At 46.4% G+C, this 16535-nt stretch overlaps 1 protein-coding gene and 1 long non-coding RNA gene across 3 annotated transcripts in view; both read left to right on the forward strand.

Annotated features, from left to right (window-relative positions):
* Positions 1-7469, forward strand: part of LOC121674611 — a 119860-nt gene extending 112391 nt beyond the window's left edge. The window contains exons 6-7 of one of the 2 annotated variants that reach the window (XR_006019704.1): positions 3691-3941; positions 4454-7469. This is a non-coding gene — a long non-coding RNA (uncharacterized LOC121674611). The remainder of the gene's footprint in view (positions 1-3690; positions 3942-4453) is intronic. The other variant, XR_006019709.1, reaches the window with a different exon arrangement.
* A 2555-nt stretch (positions 7470-10024) lies between these two features.
* Positions 10025-16194, forward strand: LOC121674655. Its single transcript, XM_042049172.1, has 2 exons — positions 10025-10202; positions 13492-16194. The coding sequence occupies exon 2, from the start codon at positions 13517-13519 to the stop codon at positions 14138-14140; it is 624 nt and encodes a 207-aa protein (XP_041905106.1). The 5' UTR covers positions 10025-10202; positions 13492-13516; the 3' UTR covers positions 14141-16194.
* Positions 16195-16535: the final 341 nt, after the last annotated feature.

The raw sequence follows: 16535 nt of genomic DNA on the forward strand, positions 1-16535 counted from the left end.
TTTTTTCTGTATGGAAGCCTTATTAATTCCAGGGATGTGATTGCTTGTTTTCCATATCTGTCTTCCTAACTTCTAAACATGCGCAATAGTAGAGGTCTTTCTCTTCAGGGATATTGTGTGTTCCCAAAACCAATTGTTTTGGTACGTATTTCACCTTCTTACCTTCTCACCTTGGATGGGAATAAAAAGGAGAATTTTCTATTAATTTCCATATACTTGAGCCAGTTTTTTGATTCTTTATCCTTTTAAGATTCTATGTAAATGTGATTGGGACATTCAATTGTTTCGATTTACTTGAAGTCTCCGTGGGATTAAGTCAGGCAAATCTTTCATGAGCCGGTGCAAGCAAGAGGCAATTTAGGCTTTGTGGGTCACATTTTTATGTAAGTGTGTATAAAAGGATGAGGAACACTTTTTAGAAAAAGGTATTTTAGAAGCAAGCTTCATGTATTTTGTAGCTTTTGAACAAAACTTTAGTGCATTTACTATAAGCAGCCTTGAGACCTAAAGATAAAAAAATACTGCATAAGAGTGTAGCATTACTATTGTAATAACTTCTTCTATGAAGCCAAGAATTATTTTGGTTTCTGATACTTAATTGTAGTTCACAAAAATGGAGCTTTTCCTACCTTTAATACATCCATGTGCCAAGCCAGTGAATAGGGGTGACTAAAACTCCATCTTCTACTGTTGTTTTCCTTTCTTTTTTCCTTTTTTTTGACTGAGGTTATAATTTTCTTCAGCTCAAAATTCTCAGGTTTTTTTTTTTTTTACTGTAGAATAGTCTGTAAATGTCAGAAGAGCCACAGTGCAAAGTTTTTTTCTCACTAATGTATTTCGTTTTAGTGAAAATTCGGTCTCCAAGAGAACAAATACATTTCCTAGAAGAAAAAAAATGTGTTGATTAGTACCTTGGTGATATATTTACTGTATTCTCTTTTGAACTTTTTCTTGCTTAGAATTGAGCATTGTAACTTCTTAAATGGATTTGTTTTTACAAAAAAAAAAAAAAAGCTAACATTCCTGTGCTTATGTGTGTTTTAGAAAAGAAATGGACTGAACGCACACTGCCACACACACTCAGTTGTTGTTGTATAGGGTGTTTTTTTCAAAGTGCTGCAGTTAAACTGGCAGAACTGAAAAATTAGTTCACCAAGTAAATGCTAATAATGAACAGAAAAAAATGTGCAGTTACAAGTAGCTTTATTGCAAGTCTTTACAGGTGCAGTGAAACAAATCAACCACAACTGCTGCAGTTTAATACTTATTTCCTATTTAAAGTAAGTTAGCAGGAAACCTCTTAGAGTGTTATTTTTTCATGCAAAGGTCTTGAGTGATAACTTGAAAACCAGTTACTAGTCATGGGCTTTCTGTGGGAGAAACTAGCCCGGTAGAAAACCATAAGAAGATCAGGTGGGAGCTCTTGCTTCCGTGAGGACTAACCCTGGAGTCGATGACTGCTAGGGAAGCAAAATAGCTCCTGTCAGCCATCTGAGTGTATTTTGTGTCTAAAAAGGGAGAAGGTGCTGGACTCAGCCTCTTTTATACTCAGCACTCATCTGGCCAACACTATCACTCACTGTGAGCAGCTCTTCTCTCTCACTTTTGGCAAAAATTACTCATTTAAGTCAAAAAGAAAAGTGCAGAGTGCCTAACACACGCAGGGAAGATTTCCCCTAGGCTCTTAGTTCCTGCACAGCACAACTGCCCAGAGCTGAGTGCCATCCTTTACTTCAGGGAAAATACACAATATCTTGGCTACTGCTGAGCTTGGTGCCCATCTCCACCTTTTTTAGCATACAGTAATATTGCTGAGGAGTATATAGTACAGCAGAGTGTTCTGTAACGTAGGATGCAAAATTGCACTCCCTGTTGCATATTTTGGTTTTCTCTGGATATGTGACCAGCTGGTTGCTTTTGATATGGATTTGCGGGAGCCCTGTTGAAAGGTTTAGCTGAGTCTAAGCATCCACAGCTACGTAATCATGGAAGTGTCTGAAGAACCAAACTCCACAGGTACAGAGCCCTTTATTTCTTCTGGTTTGGCAGCTTCTATCCATCTTCAAAATCAGAAATCTGTAAATGGAGCAACCAACATGGGCTTCTGCTTTTCTGTCAGAAAACCTGTTGGTGTCAAGTGGTGAAGTCTGGTACTGGTTTGCCATCCCAAAACCTCAGTTTTAGTTATACTCAGTTTCATCCAGCTTCAATAAATTTGCCCAAGCTCTGTCTTCTGAGAGTTGCCTACAGTACTGTACTGCAACCCTTGTGCTGCCGTATAAACAGGTTTCCTGAGTCTTCTTATGGCATTTGGGACTGGAAATTTCACACTGAACAAACTGCTTGTGCTTAAGCAACAAAGCCTAAATTCAAACCACTTTTGAAGTCCTTTCTCCAATTGCTTGTTCCCTTCTCAAGTTGTCTATGTGGTGTAAAGTGGGTTCCTGTACAGGTATGGTTCTAAACCCAGAGATCTGGTCTACAGCCACGTTGAGGGCTTGCTGTAATGACATTAAACTAGATTCTGTATTAAAACACAGAAAAGCTGATATTTGAACATCTGCTTTTGCTAAGTAAATATTATTAATGAATAAGTAGTTCCTCAAAGACTTGTTAGTGCTTATTCTTTGTGCTTTTATCAAACTTCTGTATATTTTTTTTTCCATTCTTTCCTCCTATGAGAGGAAAATATCTTCCTTCCCTGAACTGTGGGTAAGAGAAGAGCTCTTAGGAATCACATTAATAACCTTGCACCCTGCATTGAACAGACAAGAACTTCTCTGTGGCCCACAGTTTTCCCAAGATAATTTTCTGTTTGTTTTCCACAGTACTATCTGGTGAATAAGCATGACTGTTCCCCACTTCCCATCTCTCACAGCTCACTGTAGGTGACCAGTCAGCCAGTTGGTGCCAGATTAATGACAGAAAACATATTTTATTGTCCAAATCATCTGTGAATGATGGGACACTCTGTTAATTCCCATGAAAGCTAACTAATCTTCCAATTGAAATACTGCATTTGCAATCCATGCTGTCATGGGGACCAGATTTTCTTTTTTTTTTTTTTAAGAGAAAAATAAACCACACACAGAATCTTTTTATTGATGGGGGAAGAAGGGGGAAGGGAAATTTCATCTCTTTTCCTGAATTCTATTCCGCTGAGGCCACTTATATTCTATTGTAAATGCAAAACCTCAGGATCAGCCTTTCTTCTCATGGGCATGCAGAAGTCTCTGCTTTCTCCTTGTTGTCTTCAGCAAAAGCAAATTTAAAAATTTGAGTGATGGCATGTTATTTTTAGTGAGAGACTGTGCAAATCTTACTCAAATGTTGGATACAGTTGGAATTAAGTGTTATATCCTTGGCAAAAAGTATTACAAAATAATCTGTAAAAATTTCTAAAAAATTACCAAGCCATTAATTCAGTGGCCTGCTATGATTTATCTTGGCATTATGTATCACTTGTCTGTGATGAAATTATAGATAACTATGTATATGCAAATATACCTTTAGGAATATTGCCCTGTTTCAAGAGTGAATGTTTGAAAGAAAGAAAATGCTGGCCCTACTACTAATGCAACTCAGACTTGAGGAAAATACTATTTATATATATATCCCTTTTTTTCAATACTGTCATCTTTGGGCATTTTGTTTTAATTTAAGGTAAAGCAAAATCTTTGTTTCCAACAGGTGTGGGAGAAGGCCTCAGGAAAACTGGTGGAATTTTTAGCGTCTTTTTTTTTAAAAGTATTTTTTGGAGAAGCAAAATCTTTTATAACCTGTAAAGCAAAAATACAAAGATTAGTGACAGTAGAGTCTATCTCTCTTCCGTGAAAATGGTTCTAGCCACAAGGCTATAATGGAGTCTAGCTACTGTGAATCCATCCATCAGCATCACAAGAAGGTGAAGAAAGCAAGTGGTGACGGTGTGAGAGGAGAAGGTGGGCAGTGGGGTGAGGGATGCCTGCTTACCATGGAGGATCAGGAGTAGGAGCAGGGAAATATGCGTCCCAGAGATGACCAAGGTTAGGCTCAGGTACTACAAAAGACATCAGCAGATTATAAAGGCTTCTTCTAACAAGCCAAATCAGTTCATCAGGTTAATATGTGAGATAAATTTATTTTCTATGTCATTAACTCAAAGCACATTACTGATAAATTTTTAATTACTCTATTATTAATGACTGAAGTTTTTGTAGAACATTTACGTTATTTAACAAGCTACACATAATTACCTCATAGAGATATACATATATAGATAATTAGATAGTAATAATTTAAACTATGATTTAGGAGGACTGCTAATTGTCATGTAACTTCATAAGCCTTCATTTTAACTGCCAATGTCATTCGTTTATATTTCTCAACACTTCACTGCATATTTTCTAATAAAATAACTATAGGGGAAGTTAATCAATAAATTAATGCGATACAATGATCCTTTTATCTTTAGGTTACAACTTGCTGATCCAAACCCAACTCAGTAGTGACTACAATTTGTTGCTGCAAAACAATACTGGCAGAAGAACAAATGGATCCCATGAGTAAATTCAGGCTGATAATTAGAAGACAGTTTCTAGCCATCTGGAAAAGGAGGCAGCCTGCAGAAGGTTGTGGAACAGCCTTCAGAAGAATATTGGAATGGGGTGGTTGAATTTTTTTGAAGATGAAACTTGACAAACTTCTGCATTAAATTGTTCAGGATATTTGTCTGCAACGGGAGTTGGGGTAGAAATAAATAAGTTCATGCTGTGGTGTTCATCCCTTTGTGCAATAGGAAGGGATGAGATGCTGGTCCATAAGGATGAACATCTGTGTTATGAAGTGCAGATGATGAATGTGGAGGTCAGGAGCAGGATGGACATGGATCACTTCTCCCCACTGAGTAGAAGTGAGCAGTTGCCCGTCCCAGTCCTGCTTTGCTGCAGTTGCAAGGAATTTCCGCTCACATAGTGGAAACAAGAAGACATTGTTAGCCAAGAAGTGGCTTCTATGAGTGCCTTTAGAGATGTTTTTGAGGGTCCTTTCTAATGCTTGCACTGTAACTGCTAGATGCAAATGGCAACTGGATTAACAGAGGAAACAGGAGTCTCTTTAGCTAACCCTGGGAGAAAGGCTGTATTTCCCAAGACTAGAGCTGGTAGACTGGAGGGCTGTACTGAGTTGAGGGAAGTTGCAATGGTTGGCATTTGCTGCTCTGCCCCAAAATGCGCTCATTGCTTATCGGTTTTGCTACATGATTCCACCCTCAAAATGGATTTCAAAAGAGGGCAGGCGAGTTCATGGCAACTCAATCCACTGACAGCTGCTATTCATTGCCGTGGATACAACTTTTGGCTCAGGAACACTTAACCTTCTGATTAGCAAAATTTAGAGGACAAGCAAGGCATGAATATGCTCACTAATCATGTACTGTACTATCTCTAAAGATTCACTACTACCATTTATCAGAACTGAGGCTCTGAAATAGGTAGTCTATCAGCCTCACTCGCTATGAGGCACCTGTGTTCATTCCTGCTCTTTAAATACATTTTTCTCTCAGATTTTTTTTTTGTTCCAAAAGAAATAGATTTGCAGAGTTTTGAAAAGTCAATGTATCAATTTACATTTTCAAAACCATAGTTTGTATTACCAAGAGCCATTAAGGAATATAGATGATTATTCATCTTCCTCAGGAGCTTTTGCAGGAAACTTCCCAAGAAAAGAAATTCAATGGAAAAATCTATTAATATTTTTGCTGTTTATACAATTCATTTGTTCCATGGAATATATTGAGTTGCTAGGAGTTTATGACATTAACTTTTCTGCTTGTAATTTTGCTGCGTAAAATGGAGCAATCCACCATAATCGCAGTTATGCTAGTTCAGCTAGGTAATAAACTCTCACTGATATTAGCAACATCAGCATATTGTAAATATTAATCTTTTATTTACCTAATAATCTTGATTGTTGACTATCACTAAGTATACTTATAATATTGTGGCTAGTACCATTTCTATGATATTTTTAATAACTGTGAAATGCTACTGAATCAACTAGTCTCTTGAAGTCCTACTTATCATAGACTATTACTTTCAACCAGAACTTCAAAAACCTTGTGGTAGGTCAGAATGTTTTTGTTCCTTCTCCCTCTCCCAACTGCTTGAAGCTCCTTAGGTGATAGAAAAAACAGTGTAATGTTTGTTCACATCCTTAAACTGTTATTTGCTTCTGCTTTCACCTACTTTCTAGAACCATGTCCTACATATGTGCTGCCTTTCCAAACTAAGAGGTATATTTAAACTGATCCTTTCATTTGAAGGGTATGCTTTTTTTGTAAAGAAAGCTCTTTACATGGAGAACTGCAGTGTGGGACTAAATGTTTTTCTTTACAGCAGCATAAAGCTTGGAGGGGCAAATCCTGAGAGCAGTCATTTGTTTTCTCTGGGTTAATGGCTTTCAGCTGGACGTCTGTCTTCTGAATAATGACTGCACTGCTACATCAGCCACTCTCTTCCACAGCAAAACATGTGTTCAGTTAATGGCATTGACATATTGGAAGTTGGAATGAGCCTCCCCACTTGAGTTGTTCAAACATGATACATCCTACTAGAATGAAATTAAATAAGGAGATGTGACAAAAGAGGAGGATTCAAGGAAGATGATATTGTGTTCTGAAATTGCAGCATCAAAGAGACTTTGGTTTTTGACATCACTTGTGCCGCTCATTATTTAATCATTCCCATCCTGAGTATTTATTTTCTAAAGGGAAAAATTGGTTTTCAGATTTCAAGTCCTACGTTTTTGATCTTTAGTATATACTCGTACTACTGAGTGATGTGGAAAAATAATAAACAGTAGAAAGCTTGAAGTAGTCTCTAGAAATGCTGAGAGCAAAATTTGAAAAGTACTCAAGCAGCACATAAAATGTCATGTCCCTTTCCCATTTAGTCATAGAATTAAGTTATCTAAGTCACAGAGACAACTGTAGAAAATATCCTGGCTTTTCTACAGCAGGGATCACACATAGGTACAAAATAAGTACCCTGGCTGTACCATAAAGTATAGAGGTGTGGGAGTGTGTTTTGCTTTGGTTCAGTCCGGGTCGCCCCTCGAGTTTTGTACCTTTGTATCTACCCAGTTTGTATCCTCCCAATTTTCTGCCAATTACCCCATTTCCCACCTTTGTCTCCTCCCTGGCCCTTGCCAATCGTGCTGGCACCCCTCCCAGGCTTCTAGAAAGTTCTGGCAGGGGCATCGTGTGATTGGCTAGGGGAAAAAGATCCCTCCCTTCCTCTCCCATGGTTGGTTCCCTGATATGCCTTTCACCCTGTTCACCACACCCTTCCCTTCTCCGATTGGTTCCCTCCCATGTTACCACCCACCCATAAATCCTCCCGCAGATGCCTTCGGAGCTCGCTCCGAACTGGGCACCACTGGGAGGCGGGACCTTGCATCCGAGGCTCAATAAACTTCCCAGATTTAACCCAGTTTTGAGTCTGCCTCCTCCCTCCACCGCTCGCCTCCATCCCGGCGGTCCTGTGGAAGGACCCACGAGCCAGACCTCTGGTCTCCCGGAGTCTGGAGGCTGGCCCCCGCAGCCGACTGCATCCGGAGCTGACCGGGCTGAGTGGGATCCACTCCAAGGGGACGCAGAGGCAGCTTGGCGCCCATCGCGGGGCCCCCTCTCCATTGGACCCCGCGGAACGGACTGGTCGGCTCTCTGAGCCTGTCCTTGGGACGTCTAGCTACCCCAGTTGTAGCACGCTCTGTTTTAGGGAGCTGCGCTTCTGGGGGAGAGGACAGTAGCTCCACCTGCGCCAGCGGAGTCGTCCTCGGTGGAGGATTGGTCGTCTGGAGCCTGCCTGGACACTAAGGGGTAAGTATTTTCCCCCGGGGGGTGGGAATCTACTTCAAAGCCGGTAAAGGCTTTTTGGGACTTATGGTCCCTGGTTCCTGAGGAGCCGCTAGGCTGCGCAGCCCCGGGGCGGGTGTGTCACTTGCCTCCGGTTGGGATTCAGTGTCCAGGGTTTATTCCTTCGGCTTCAGACGTTGTGCTGTGGATATGGGCGCTAAACTGTCCACAGCACAGAAGGGGGTATATATCCAAGTTGTGGGACTCCTAGAGGGTGGGGGGAAACGTTTTTCTAAGGGGTGTTTAAAAAGGTTTGTTCGTTGGCTGTTTTTGCACTTCCCTCGCTGCTCCCAAAATTCGGTTTTAAGCGTTCCCTTTTGGAACGCAGTGGGAGCAAAATTGGCAGAATCACAATTGGTGAAAGAAAAAGGTTTAGATAAGTTTTCTTTGTTATATTTGCAAATTCGGTCTGCTTTAAACAAAAAAAGGGAGAGGGAAGGACGGCCAACCCCGGGTTGTCCAGTTGCTGCCCCTAAGTCTTCTCCTAAGCCCATGTCCCCTAAACCGGGCATCCCGAAGAGAGCAAACCGCGACGCTGCGCAGGGTTGCTATCGACTCCCTGGCTCTCCTCGGGATTCCCGGTCCCCCCGCCCGGCCAGTCCTGGCCAGACTGCCCGGGGCTCCCCCCGTTCCCCGACTTCCCCAGTTGTAAGACCCCGAGTTCGTTTTAGCCTAATGAAAGATTCAGAAAATGGCTTCCCTACCCAAGGGGGACAAGATGGTGGACGCCACATGGCAGAGACCCCCTCTTGCCCTCCCTCTCCTTCCCCATCCCGAAACCCTTTCCTCCCACTTTCTAACCCCTCCCATCTCAACTCCTCCCCATACCCTGACCCCTCCTACTCCCAAGTTGGGTCCGCCCTTGCTACTCCTCCCACCCCACTTCGGTGTACGCCCCCTTGCTCCGCGCCAGGGGGTTGTCGTAGGTCCGTGTCCGGTCGCCACCCACTTCCCGCTTCCGGTTCCCACGCCCCTACCTCCAGTTCCCACAGTTGGCTTTCCGGTTCCCACGGTGAGTGGCCGGAAGTGGGGGGGCCTGAGGACCGGAACCCGGAACTGGACCCCATCCCTTCAGTCGCTCTGGTTTTTTATCAGAGGTCCCGGAGAGGGGGATTGACCCATGCCAGTTGGGAACCCCTCTCCCATCAAACAATTAAGGAGCTCTGCAAAGCGCAGAAGGAGTTTGGGAGGGAGAGCGAATATTTTCGTGGCCTTTTACAGGCAAATCTCTCCGGAGCGGTAGTGACGCCTTTTGATCTCTGTCAACTTTTCTCATGCTTACTTTCCTCAGCAGAGTTTCTGCTCTGGAAATTGGCATGGGAAAGGGAGCTCCGCCGACTCCTTCTAGTGCTATTGCAGGGATTCGATACGGCCGTTGATGCCGATAATCAGGCATTGACAATGGACCATCTGAGCGGCGAGGGGGAGTGGGCTTTGGCGCTGAAGCAGGCCCAGGGTTTGCCTTTAGAGGTGCTGCAGCAGGTCAAGGAACTAGCCGGTAAGGCATTCCTTGACCTGAGGCCAGACGCGCCTGTGGAGAGCTACTCGCGGGTCCGACAGCAGCCCACGGAATCATTCGTCAGATTTGTAGAGAGACTAACCCGAGCCGTAGAGTTGCAGGTCAGGCAGCCGGCAGCCAGAGAGGAGGTCATTGTGGAGATGGCGATGGCAAACGCGAACCCCCAGTGTAAGGCAGCCATCCTGAGCCTCCCTCTGGACCCTCCGCCGACAATACAAGCTATGCTAGAAGTCTGCGCTGCGAAAGCGCCGCACCTGCAACCTGTCAGCTCGGACAAGCAAAGACCCTGGGGAATGGCTTCTGTGGGAGCAGCTACACCATGCCCTGCTGCGGACCAGAGAAGAACCACAGGCCAAGGCGCCCGACCTCCATCAAAGAACGCCCGGAGGCAGCCACAACAACAGACCCGGAACACCTGCTTCCTCTGCAACCAGCCTGGACACTGGACCAAAGACTGCCCGCTCAAGCGCGAATTCCACCAGTTTAAGAAGGAACAGGGGTTGGGGGGACTCGTAAACGAGTCTCAAAAAAACTGAGTGGGGAGCGCGCGCCCGCCCCATGTGAAGATAAAAAAGGGACGGGACGCGAGGGGGAGGAGGGGCTGGGGAGGGCAGGGTGTGATAAAATATATCTACCGGACGTGACAATTCAGCCTGACTTGACTTCTTTCTCAGACAACTCTTTCAGGTTGCAGCTGTTGACACCGCTCCTCCTGAAGAACAGCGAGTGGCACGCCGCACCGGTGAGCACCGGTGGTGAGCTGGGGGCGAGAGACCAGAGCCCAGACAGGTATGTCATCATCAGAGATGTTAACTGCACACCACCAGAGATCGAAGTCGCTCCGGGGCTAATGACATCTAGTCCCGAAGGACCCGTTCTCTGGCTGCGCTGTGTCCGTCCACCTCTGTTTCTGTCCAGAGGGCAGATGGTCGCCCAGGCTATCCCTGCAGGAGGGCCACACCCAATAGTGTGTGCCACCCATGTAATAGGAACAGGGAAGCCGAGGGTGAACTGCAAAATCAACAGAGGGGAAGAAGTCCTTCACCTCAAGGGGCTTCTGGACACAGGGGCAGATGTGACGATCATTCCCACACGGGAATGGCCGGCACATTGGGAACTGCAGAACGTGGCAGGGCACGTACAAGGTGTTGGGGGCATCCAATTGGCAAAACAATCTAGAAGCATCGTACAAATTAAGGGGCCGAACGGGCAGTTGGCCAATATACGTCCGTTCGTACTTGATTACAAGGAACCCCTCTTGGGGAGAGATCTCATGCAGCAGTGGGGAGTCACTATTGACATTCCTGACCCCGCACAGAATTTTTGCGCAGCGGTCACTGAGGAGCGCCCTACCCAGAAATTGACTTGGAAAACGGACTGCCCAGTTGGGGTAGAACAGTGGCCGCTCTATGGCGAGAAATTGGAGGCGCTCGAGAAGCTCGTGGAGAAGCAGCTTAAGAAGGGGAATATAGTGGAGACCAACAGCCCTTGGAATTCCCCTGTCTTTGTAATTAAAAAACCTAACAAAGACAAATGGCGGCTCCTCCAGGACCTTCGCCAAATTAATAATGAGACTGAGGACATGGGCTCTCTCCAACCAGGGATGCCGTCCCCGACGATGCTTCCCCAAAATTGGAATTTGGCCGTAATTGATATTAAGGATTGTTTCTTCCAAATTCCTCTACACCCTGACGATGCCCCACGTTTTGCCTTCTCGGTTCCGGTCATCAACCGAGGAGCCCCAAGAAAGAGATACCATTGGAAGGTGCTGCCACAGGGCATGAAGAACAGCCCGACTATCTGCCAATGGTATGTCTCTTCCTTGCTTGCCCCAGTACGCGCAGCCGCAAAGGAGGCCATCATCCTTCATTACATGGATGATGTCCTCGTGTGTGCCCCCGATGATGACATGCTGGCGAATGTGCTTGACCTGACAATCGGAGCATTGGTTGCTGCAGGGTTTGAGCTCCAGCAAGATAAAATTCAAAGGATGCCACCTTGGAAATACCTGGGACTTGAAATTACCAAGCGGACCATTGTGCCGCAAAAATTGGCAATCCAAACAAATATAAAGACATTGGCGGATGTACACAAACTGTGTGGATCTTTAAACTGGGTAAGGCCGTGGCTGGGTCTGTCTAATGAAGACCTAGCCCCCCTTTTTGATTTGTTGAAAGGGGGAGAGGAGCTTAGTTCTCCCCGGACGCTTACCCCAGAGGCACAGACAGCCTTGGAGAAGGTGCAACACCTGATGTCCACCAGGCAGGCAAGCAGGTACAGGCCTGACTTGCCGTTTAGATTCATCATCCTGGGCAATCTGCCGCACCTACACAGGGTTGTCTTCCAATGGGAAGACAACAGGAAGAGCAAGAAGGACCAGGACCGGAGGGACCCTCTCTTGATAATTGAGTGGGTTTTCCTCAGTCACAACAGGTCCAAGAGAATGACACGACCACAAGAGCTGATGGCTGAACTGATCCGGAAAGCTAGAGTCTGGATCAGAGAGTTATCGGGACGTGACTTTGACTGCATCCACGTACCAATCAGGATGCGGACGGGCCAAATTACTAAAGCAATGTTGGAGAGCCTGCTTCAGGATTGTGAAGCCTTGCAATTTGCTCTGGAGGGTTACACAGGCCAAATTTCTTTACATAGGCCGGCCCACAAAATTTTTAATTCGGAAATTCAATTTGAGTTGAGTACAAAGAGTGTTCGGAGTAAGGAACCTTTAAAGGCCTTGACCGTTTTCACTGACGCGTCTGGGGCTTCTCACAAGTCTGTCGTGACTTGGAAAAACCCCCAAACTCAGCGGTGGGAGGCGGATATTAAATAGGTGAAAGGATCACCTCAAGTCGCTGAGTTAGATGCAGTCGTCAGGGCTTTTGAAAGGTTTCCCAAACCTCTAAATTTAGTAACTGACTCCGCATATGTTGCAGGAGTAGTCTCCAGAGCAGAGTATGCCATCTTGCAAGAGGTCTCCAACACAGCTTTATATGAGTTGCTCTCAAAATTGGTCAATCTAGTCTCCCACTGAGAGCAACCTTATTACACGATGCACGTCAGGTCACACATGGACCTGCCCGGGTTCATCGCGGAGGGCAACAGGAGGGCAGATGCCCTCGCTGCGCCAGCCGTGATGGCCCCGCTCCCGGCTATATTTGAGCAGGCCAAAATCAGCCATTGGCATTTTCATCAAAACGCCCCTGCCCTGGTCCGGCAGTTCAACCTGAAGCATGACCAGGCCAGGGCAATTGTGGCTGCGTGTCCAGAATGTCATCAGTTAGCTCTTCCCGCCATTGGCACCGGCGTTAATCCCCGTGGACTCAACAGTTGCGAGGTGTGGCAGATGGACGTGACGCATGTCGCTTCATTTGGCAGGATGAAGTATGTATATGTGTCAGTGGACACCTTCTCCGGAGCCGTCTTTGCTTCTGCCCATGCAGGGGAAAAGGTTAGCGATGCCAGAAGGCACTTAGTGCAGGCATTCGCTACCCTGGGCATCCCGAAGGTCATAAAAACGGACAATGGCCCTGCGTACTCTTCTAAGGAGTTCAGGAGCTTCGTGCAGCAATGGGGAATAGAACATAAAACGGGCATCCCCTATTCCCCAACAGGCCAAGCCATCGTGGAAAGGGCTCATCAAAACATCAAAAGGATGTTGCAGCGTCAAAGATTCCCAGAAAAACTAGACTCCCCGGTTATCAGGCTCTCAAGGGCACTGTTCACGTTGAATTTCCTTAACTGTGCCTTTGAGAGCCTGAACCCACCGATTGTGCAGCACTTTGGAGGGTCTCGGCAGCTGCAAATGAAAGAAAAGCCTCCGGTGTGGATTAAAGACCCGGAGACTCGGGAGATACAGGGCCCCCATGAGTTGATCACGTGGGGGAAGGGATATGCTTGCGTATCCACCCCCGAGGGCCCTAGGTGGATCCCATCGAGATGGGTGAAACCGTGTGTCTCCCGTCCCGCCGGAAAAGGAAGTCAAGCAACCCCTAAGACCAGGATAGGCTGACCCCATGCCCTCTGGACCCCAACTTTACCCCAGTTAGGTCCTTGTTTTAATAATGTCCTCTCTAAGTTTGTTTTAGTTGGAGACACCGGAGATGGATCGTGCACCATCCGCCCGAGCCATCACCAGAAGCCTGCAGCTGATCATCATCTTGCAGCTGCTTCCCTGGCCTGTGTCACTGTGGATCGTTCCCCAGCCGGCAGCAAACGTATGGTCGGTCCTGGCACGAACCATGGGCCAGGACCACATATGTTTGTCCACAGCTGCGGCCCAAAACCCGATGGCTACATGTCTGGTAGGGATCCCTCTTGGGCGAGAGGAGCTTACATCTCTCCTTGAAAAGCTCAAAGCCACGCAGGCTCTGACAACGCCCGCAAGTAAGGCTACTGTCGCTAAGCCACCTGTCAACCTGCACCGTCCCCGGGTACCCTATCGGAGACTGCCTCCTTTCAGCTGGCACCGCAGGGGGAAACGCCACACCGATAACCCCCTGGAAAAGTGGCTGCCCCTGCTCCCGAAGACTAGTAGTGAGCCCCAAGAGCTGGATCTCTTGGGATCCTATCCGGCTCACTACTGTGTCCAATTTCAATTCGGGTTGTCCCCGGATCGGGAGGCTTTTAAAAACATAGCCCCAAACCATCGTGACTATGGGGCAGACAAATGGTGCCTGGCCGTCAGCGGGGTGACCACCGACAACCCACATAGGTCACACCCATAAGGGTTACCCCAAGGACTATTCCTCATCTGCGGTGACAGGGCGTGGGCAGGCATCCCTTCTCGCCTGTTAGGAGGCCCTTGTACCATTGGCCGCTTGACGCTGTTGACGCCCAACCAAACTCTAGTGCATGATTGGGAAAGAAAAAGAAACAAGACTTCCGAATTGGCAATTTGAAAACGTGAACTTTCAAATCTGGACCAAAATTGTGACTCGGAAGTTGTTCATTGGGCCAGACCAAAAGGGGTTGCAATCACCACGTTATTGCCGTAGGTGGCTGCAGCCAAAGGGTTAGGGGAATTAGGTCATTTGGAATGTTGGGTCGTCAAACAAGCAAATCTTACCTCAAGCGCCCTGAGTGACCTCCTAAAGACGAGCAAATAACCAGACAAGCCACCTTACAAAATAGGGCCGCTATCGACTTCCTACTCCTCCTCCATGACCACTGGTGTGAGGAGTTCGAAGGGCTGTGCTGCCTAAACTTGTCATCTAGAGCGGAGAACATCCACAAGACTCTCGACAAGATGCAGACCATGGTATCGCAGATCCAACGTGAGACGGGTGATTGGCTCGGCAGCATCCTCAACGGATGGGGACTATCAGGATGGGCAGTGTCTATTCTCTGGACCGGACTGCTTTTGTTTTTCGTCCTTTTGGTTACCCTGATTATGTTCGGACTTCTCAGAAGACTGCTGTTTAAATTGATTGCGAGCTCCCCCTCCCCCGTGGACACTGGCCAGGCCGAAGATCTCCTGGAATCAGAGCACAAGCCCATGGCCCCAGAGTCGCAGTGGATTGGGGACTTATATCCAGACTCTGAATATTGTCCCCAACCCGAATTTGAGTCATCATAAAATACAAAAAAGGGGGAGATGTGGGAGTGTGTTTTGCTTTGGTTCAGTCCGGGTCTCCCCTCGAGTTTTGTACCTTTGTATCTACCCAGTTTGTATCCTCCCAATTTTCTGCCAATTACCCCATTTCCCACCTTTGTCTCCTCCCTGGCCCTTGCCAATCGTGCTGGCACCCCTCCCAGGCTTCTAGAAAGTTCTGGCAGGGGCATCGTGTGACTGGCTAGGGGAAAAAGATCCCCTTCCTCTCCCATGGTTGGTTCCCTGATATGCCTTTCACCCTGTTCACCACACCCTTCCCTTCTCCGATTGGTTCCCTCCCATGTTACCACCCACCCATAAATCCTCCCGCAGATGCCTTCGGAGCTCGCTCCGAACTGGGCACCGCTGGGAGGCGGGACCTTGCATCCGAGGCTCAATAAACTTCCCAGATTTAACCCAGTTTTGAGTCTGCCTCCTCCCTCCACCGCTCGCCTCCATCCCGGCGGTCCTGTGGAAGGACCCACGAGCCAGACCTCTGGTCTCCCGGAGTCTGGAGGCTGGCCCCCGCAGCCGACTGTGTCCGGAGCTGACCGGGCTGAGTGGGATCTACTCCAAGGGGATGCAGAGGCATAGAGGTTTGTGAAATTGCTTTTATTTTTTTGTGCTTACAGGTGGGAAAATGCATCGTAACCAACTAACAAGGAAACAAATTGCCTATAACAATTCAAGGATTGATTTGAGTAGTTATTGATTTGATTTTTGCCTTTCATCTGCATGAGGGAAGCTGATTATACTTTGAAGACTGGAACTGGTCCCTTTTGGTTTTTTGTTTCACCCCCATCTGCCAGCCTCCTAGGTGGGCAGAGGTGTTCCAGATAATGTGTGCAGGGGCACTAAGAATGCAAAAAGTGGCAGTGGGAATGGGTGAGGTCCAACGCGAAAGTTCACTGGCCACCCAGAACTGCATTCCAGAAATGACAAAAGCCATCCATCTTGTGGGTGCAGACCCTTTGCATTTGCTGACAGTAATAATTCCACCCCTAACTCTCCGGTAACGCATTAGCATTAACAGTAATTTTTGTCTCTAGACAGGCTCTGCAGTACAGCACGACAGTTCCTACCCTGTAATTGTAGGATCCTCATTAATCAGAATATTATGACATTGTGAGCTCACAAGAAAGACAATTCATGACTGACACAATAAAGGCCTAAATTATGCTGCTTTGATGACTGGAGGTGCAAATTTTTTTCTCTTGTGAAAATAGGATTTAGCAGCTGTATGAAAAAAAATCTGTATAATGAAAGTAGGGAGCATTGAGAGGCAAGCAACACCAGCTTTATCTAGATGAGACCTTTATTTCAAAAGGAAATTAAAATTTCAAAGCTGGTAGTGCTTTTTTATTGATAAACCAGAATTTAAATCAGGATCTTGAGGAAGAAGTGTATGAGAAGCTCATTGCTGCAGCACTGTGTTTAGTATTTTGCTGCTATTACCCTTTAAAATTACAGAAATTTATATATTGTTTTGGCCAGCTTCCAAAATGTGTTTTGACATATATGAAATGATT

Source organism: Corvus kubaryi, unplaced genomic scaffold (assembly GCF_017639235.1).
Source record: "Corvus kubaryi isolate FWS band 111438036 unplaced genomic scaffold, C.kubaryi_AGA036_p1.0 69, whole genome shotgun sequence".
Taxonomy (NCBI): domain Eukaryota; kingdom Metazoa; phylum Chordata; class Aves; order Passeriformes; family Corvidae; genus Corvus; species Corvus kubaryi.